Here is a 7,487-nt window from a genome sequence, read left to right as displayed (position 1 = left end):
TATTTATTTAGTTTTATGGTTATAGTTTGATGTATTTGAGTGATATTTTCACTATTACCAAAAATAAAATAAAAAGAATATTTCTCTTATGGAGGATTAAGTTGATTGCCCTATAGTTATGCTACTAAAAACTTGTTTGGTGATAGCACTAAAACTACATCATGGATTGGTTATTTGGTTATTATTAATTCTTACTTATACATTTGATCTTAGAGACTTTGAAGAAGTAAAATCATCAAATTCATTATGGTTTTGTATTTTAATTTGCTTTCTAAAGTAAGATACACATTAAATTTCACTATAATAAAAACCCACAAAACTAATAATGGAACAATCACACTAGGAATCATCAAACCATTGAAGTTCTTCTTCCCTTTATATGGTGCCTAGGACCGTTACAGAGGTCAGTACCATCCCATCCCCTTAGTAACTGGGATTCGAATCTAAATTGGTCCTGTTAAGCAAGTGGGATGGTATTGGGATTGACAAATTTGATATTGGTACCAGTTCAGATCCGTCCTGAATAGTGATATGAAGAGTATATGTTTGATAAATGATATTAGTGTAGATCTGTTCGCGCTCCAAATTTGGTTATTTAGACTGATCATCGGTTAAGGGTATAAACAGAAGATTGGACAGAAGGAAAAGCTGACCGGCATGAGGAGAGACCACCTAAGCAGAAAGGGAGATGCTGATTCGTTAGTGAAGACATCCGAGAGATATCGGTCAATGACAAAAGACAATTGACCCATTTCACGAGAAAAGAGGACATGTAAACAAAAACCCCAAGGGTGTAACCCACTTGGCAAGAGACCTTCGCCTCAGGAAGCCTGTGTTCTGAGTTTAATTCTTCTTACTTCTTTAGGATCACTCACAAAGAGGTGTTTAGTGCTCTTCACTACTTTAGTTAGTATCATTAACAAAAAAAAAATGAAAATGATATGCAAGGGAGGTCAAGAGAAGTTGACACCGTCATTTGGAAAGGAATATGAAAGCTGCATGATCACAATAGTGGAGATAGTTATAACTCAAGTGAGAGTTAGTGAGTTATAACCACCTATTAACCGAGGAACAGGTGGATCAAAAGCAGTTGAAACCGTCAAGTAGTCTATTAGGGTATAAGAAAGAGATATTGGCAAGCAAAAGGACATCATCTTTTTTTTTTGGTAAAAAGTGAATCTATTGAGAAGAAAGGATTACACTCAAGTTGTCTAGAACCACAGGCATAGACAAACAAGGATCGGAAATAGGCCAAACAGTCCTATCCGTAACGGACTGGGCCCTCCTAGCAATGGTATCGGCTGTAACGTTAACCTCCCTTGGAATACCATAAAAAAGACAATCATCAAAGAAAGAGCAGAGGTAGCCAATATCCTCAATAATTGGCCATACTACGATATCTGGGCTTTGAGAAAAGTCCTGCAAATAAGAAATCAGTTGTTGATTGTCGCTCTCCAAATGCAATTTGTGAACTCCTTCCGAGATTGCCTCCATAAGACCTTCCTTGATTGCGATAGCTTCACCAACCAGAATAGTGGAGAATTTAACAGGGTTTGAAACGGCCACCTTAGGATGTCCCAGCCAGTTGCATAAGAGAAATCCAATACCTCCTCGCTCTCCGGAAAGATTGAGAGAAGCATCACAGCGTAACCTGTGGAAATTTGGTGGTGGGGATGCCAAGACCGAAGCCCTCAAGAAAGGTGGAGATATGTTAAATTCTTGTTGGTCTTTGGGGGTTGAAATATATTTAGACCAAGCCCTATGTGCGGCAGCAACGACCTCCATTGGTGACCAGACCTTCGTTGCAAAAATGTAGTCATTTCGAGCTTTCCAAATATGCCATGCAATGAAAGTACATTGTGAGACCACCTCTCTTGCAACCTTCTTTCCATATGACTTGAGTGCTGCCCAACCTTGAATCCATTTGTAAAGAGGATCATTGTTATCTGCTGGAACCACATATGTTACACTGCTACCATGCCACATCGCCCATGCAAAAAGGCAATAGAGGATTATATGTGATATCAATTCTGACACCTCCCCACATCTATGGCAAATCGGATCCACATGTATATGTCTATGGGTCAAGGCCGAGCTAGGCCATTTGCACAAGCTCTCCATAGAAAATTCTTAACCTTTGGTAAGGTGCTGCAGTTCCAAATGGCCTTCCAAACATCTGTTGGAACCTCCCGCCATCGATGACTGGTTGATGAGGATGGCCGCTCCAACTCCTTCTCTGTCCACATGTTACAGAGAAAATGATATGCACTCTTCACTGTGAAAAGACCTTGTTTTGTTGGTCCCCAAACCTGTTTGTCCTGAGTCTCAAATAAGCTTATTTGGATTTGGTAAATAGCGGGTCTTTCAGAATGATGTATATACCTGTCGATCACTGTCCTATTCCAGCAGCGGCTTTGAGGATCAATGAACTCAGAAACATGAGTAAAGGGGCAGTCCTCTAATGGCGGATGATGTAATTTATAACCTGGCAAAGATGGTAACCAATTATCCTTCCAGATATGTATGTTCTCTCCTGTACCAATCCGCCATATTAAACCGGATCTTAAAACCTCTTTGCCCACCACTATGCTCCTCCAAGCCCAAGATGGGTTAGTACCCAACTTTGCATTCAAGAACTCACAATTTGGAAAGTAAATTGACTTCATGAATTTCGCCCATGCTGTATCAGGTTCATACCAAAGCCTCCATGCCACTTTCACTAATAAAGCTTTGTTGTGAAGTGTGGGGTCACGAAAACCCAATCCTCCTCTCTCTTTGGAGTGACACAATCGAAGCCACGAAATCCAATGAATCTTGTTCTTATCAGAACCATCACCCCAATAAAATTTAGTAGCTGCCTTTTTAAGGTGGTTGTGATGGGTGATCGGTAGCTTAAAATGTGAAGCTGCATAGTTAGCAAGAGAGAATGCTACTGATTTAAGCATCACTTCCTTTCCTGCATGTGAGAGGAGATGGGTCTTCCAACCACTGAGGCATTGGTTAGATTTTTCAATAATATCTCAAAAAAGGGCGGATTTAGACAAACCAAAAGAGGTTGGTAAGCCTAAGTATTTATTAGGGCCCTTCCCAAAAGGGATTTTCAGTATTCGAGAGAACCAACGCCTAAAGTGTACATGTACATTTGGGCTGAATGAGAGAGACGACTTTTTCAAGTTAATTGCTTGGCCACTTGCCTTACAGTAGGTCTCTAGGCATTGTTTCAAATGGCAAACCTCATCCAATTTCATTTGAGAGAAAAGTAAACAATCATCAGCAAAAAGTAGATGTGTTATTGGAGCTGACCGATTGCGGACTCAAATACCTCTTAGAAGACCAGATCTTTGAGACAAAGAGATCACACTGCTGAGAGCCTGAGAGCATAAGATGAAGAGTGCTGGGGAGAGAGGATCTCCCTGGCGAATACCTCTAGTTGGAATAACTGTTCCTCGCACTGCTCCATTAATCAAGAGCTTGTAAGTGACCGTACGTAGACAAGACATAACCATAGTAACCCAATGAGAGGAGAAGCCATATTGGAGGAGAACCTTTTCAAGAAACTCCCATTCCACCCTGTCATACGCCTTGTTCATGTCCAGCTTCAAGGCAAGAAACATCTGCTTGCCTTTCTTTTTTTTATTGATATAATTAAAAACTTCATGTGCAGTGTAGATGTTGTCTGAGATAGAACGCCCTGGGATAAAAGCTGATTGGGCTGTTGAGACTAAAATTTCCATAACATCTTTTAGCCTGGATGCCATAACCTTTGTGACTATCTTGACCACCACCGCACATAGACTAATGGGTCTGTACTGATCTGCAGTCTCAGGATTAGGACATTTAGGAATAAGGCATAGAAGAGTATCATTGCAATGTAAAGGAAGTAAACCAGTACGAAAGAAATTACAAGCGAATGAGTACACATCTTCTTTGGTAAAATCCCAGAACCTTTGAAAGAAAGCAAGTGGCAGACCATCTGGAATAGGAGCTTTGAGGGGGCCCATCGCCTTAAGTGCCAATGCAACTTCCTCCATAGTAGGGACAGCACACAACCGAACATTCATTTCTTCTGTTACCTTAGGCTGAATGGTATTCAGAACAAAAGATAAGGCATCTTGATCAACCCCTTCAGAATGAAAGATTTGAGTGTAATACTCATTTATAACCTGATAAATTTCATCATCTTATTGGGTCCAAGCATCATTCTCTGTCTTTAATCGAAGAATTCGGTTGCTTCCTCGTCGCTAGATGGTAGATAAATGGAAGAAACTTGTATTCCTGTCTCCTTGTTGTAGCCATTGATTCCTTGACTTTTGCCGCCATAGTTCCTCTTCCCTTTTCAATTCCTCGTTAAGGGTAGCTGAGAGATCATGTTCCTTTACTTGGTTGTCATCAGTGATAGGACCACTTTGAATCAATACCAATTCCTCTTCTAGTTTCTTGATTTTGGTCTGTACGTGTCCAAAGACCTCTTTATTCCATTTCCTGAAAACTGGTATACAGTTTTCCATTTTTTGGAATAGAGGAGGATTCTCTGTATTACTGATAGGAGAAGACCAAGCAGATATGGCAGTTGGTTTGCAATCAGGGTGGCGGAACCACATAGACTCGAACCTGAAAGGGCGATGGCCTTTGAATCTACCCCCCTCAGAGTCAATAATTAATGGGCAATGATCCGAGTTTGTTGAAGACCGTATGTAAACTGCTGCATCATGAAAAGAAGACCGCCATGACTGATTTGCTAGGGCCCGATCAAGTTTGATGCGAATATTGGCTGCACCCCGTCTCTTATTATTCCAGGTAAAGAGAGGACCATGAGTGGGAAGATCCAGTAGTTCACAGCTGTCCACTAGATTTTGAAAACCAACCGTGTCTCGTGGTTCAGTAGGGTTGCCTCCTTCTTTTTCTCTCCAAGATAGAAAAGAATTAAAGTCGCCGTGACACATCCAGTCTGATTGTCATTCAACCCCCAGTTGCATCAGTTGATCCCACACTTGTTACCTATTTTCTCGCACTGGATCTCCATAAACTGACATTAAGAAAAAAGCAATTTCATTATCCAGCTTGACCATTGAATCAATGAAATGGCGATTGGAAGAGAGAATTTTCAGATCAATATGTTGTTTCCAAAATAATGCCAAACCTCCAGATGCCCAGTGTGAGTCAATCGAAAAGGAGTCATCCATACAGAGCCTTCTCTTAAGTTGTTCCACTCTCTGTTGTCCACACTTTGTTTCAATGAGAAAGACCACATCAGGCTTCTCTTGTTTAGAGAGGTGAAGAAGAGAACGAATTGTCGGAGCCCTCCCTAAACCCCGACAATTCCAGCTGAGTATTTTCATGTTTGCCCATGGAGCTGCCTCTCCCCAGCCTCCACGGGATTGGAGTTTAAAAACTCCGATGATATAGAAACTGATGTGCCTCCTTCTTGCTGGCCATAATCATTGTTTTCCAAAAAGGACATCATCAACATCTACGCAAAAACCACACACGATGTGTCGTATTTTAACTATTTTGGCATGTTTCCAAGTAGTTCAGTTGGTTACCCTTTCCTAATTTCTTAGTGTGGAAGTAAGTTTCCTTTGTATTCTTTTGTTCTTCCCAAGTACATCTAACGAGTTCTAATTCTTTAGTTCAGTTTCAATTTCTCTAATTTCTCTTTAGAAAAATTAGAATCGTTTTAAGTTGACGGATCAATCGAGTTAAAAGGAGAACGTTATTTTTTTTGGTAATAAAAGGAGAATGTTACATTGCTTGAGAGAAGCTCTGGCACACTTACATTATACAAACACTTCAGTGTACATTGTTGCCAACAAGATCATATATTAGGAGATTCTATTGAAGCAGGCACACGACGCCTCATACTTGGAGTGCAGCAACCTCAAATGAAATGATGGAACATTAAAAAAGTCTGGAGTAGTTCTGAAGACTTAGAACACTTAGGATCCGTTTGGTATCGTTTCTGTTCCAGAAACGCCGTTTCGTGTCAAAAACGAAAATTTCAGTTTCTGTGTCAAAACGCAGTTTTTAAACGAAAAAATGGTGTTTCAAAATTTCAGAACCTAAACCGGATTTTTTTATATTTTATTTATTTATTTATTTTTTTGTAAAATGGAACGAAACTGGGAAGACGGAACTCCAAAATGGAGTTCCGTCCAATCTCGTTTTTTCAGTTTTTGTTTTTTTTTTTTTCACTTTTTGTTCCAAAAAAACAGAAACGGACCATAAGTGCACCAAACAGAAGATTCCATTTTTCGTTCCAATAGAACGAAAAAACTCCAGAAACGTTTTTTTAGAACGATACCAAACGGAGCCTTAGGTATCGTTTGATAACGTTTTTGTTGTTTCTGTGTCTAGAAACAATAGAAACGGTTTTTCACGTTTATGGAAATATAAACGGATTTTTTAGTGTTTGATAAACCTGTTTCTTAAAACATTTTTTGCAGATATAATGCCACTAAAAAACCTAATAGTATCATTGGATGCCCAAAAGGGAGAGAGAGTTCGGTTGCCTCTTTTTGGGTTTAAATAATTGAGAGATTTATCGGGGCACAATAACCCTTTTTTTTTCTCAAATTTGTTTCTAGAAACGACGAAACAAGTTGGGCTTGTTTCGTCAAAGTCGTTTCTAGAATTGTAAATAGGCATAAATTTTGATTTATGTTTCTAGAAACGGGTAAAACAGAAAATTTTTATCAAAAGCTTTTTAGGTTTTTTTTTTTCAATTTCTGAAAACAAGAAAACGCAGAAACAAAACGCCGTCAAAATGTGCTTTATTTTGTGACCAATCACCTTATGGGCTTGAAGTGTTTTCGACCTCTTTTTAGATGTCTATAATTTTCTATTTAATTTATCTTTTTGGCTCAAGCCTCCGAATAAAGTAGTTATTCTTTTGGTCAAATTAGGTTTTATAGCTATGATTAACAAAACTTTTATGTCTAGAAGTAATCCGGATGACAATATCCTTATCCCTTTACTTTAATTTTAATTTTTTTTTCTAAAAAAAAAAAAAAAATCCTTTGCACATGTAGGTGAAAGAGAACCTTTGCACAAGTTTCTTTCTTATACTGAATGGGTGGTTGAAACCCATACTATGATGAGAAAGTTTGTTGGGCATTTTTTTCTTCTCTTGGTGAAGGTTTGTTGGGTGGTTAGTACAGTAAAAATCTTGCACAGAGGAAGATTCACGAAACTCTAGCCAAACTGAAACCATCCAAAAACCCAAGCCCAAAACAAATTTGAAATTTCGAATGTTCTAAATCCATCCAGGAAGCCCAAGGCCAAGCCCAAGCCCAAGAGAATTGGAGTCCAGAATCTCGTTCCAAGCGTGTCATGAAAGAAAAGAAACCGAAGGTCCCAAGCTGCTCAAACCAGTTCCGAACCCCGTCCCAAGCGTGTGGTAATTTACCAACTTCTTCTTCTTCTTCTGATCTCTCTCTATATAACGACTCTCTCAAGGCTCTCTCCTCGGGCACCTCCAACCACCAAGA

General features: G+C 39.4%; 1 protein-coding gene across 1 annotated transcript; it reads right to left on the bottom strand.

Moving 5' to 3' along the window:
* Nucleotides 1-1,179: 1,179 nt before the first annotated feature.
* Nucleotides 1,180-1,986, bottom strand: LOC122081573. Its single transcript, XM_042648749.1, has one exon. The coding sequence runs from the start codon at nucleotides 1,984-1,986 to the stop codon at nucleotides 1,180-1,182; it is 807 nt and encodes a 268-aa protein (XP_042504683.1).
* Nucleotides 1,987-7,487: the final 5,501 nt, after the last annotated feature.

The sequence above is a fragment of the Macadamia integrifolia genome, chromosome 6 (genome assembly GCF_013358625.1).
Source record: "Macadamia integrifolia cultivar HAES 741 chromosome 6, SCU_Mint_v3, whole genome shotgun sequence".
Classification (NCBI taxonomy): Eukaryota; Viridiplantae; Streptophyta; class Magnoliopsida; order Proteales; family Proteaceae; genus Macadamia; species Macadamia integrifolia.
Note: the sequence above shows the minus strand (reverse complement) of the source record. Positions and strands in the feature narration are given on the sequence as shown.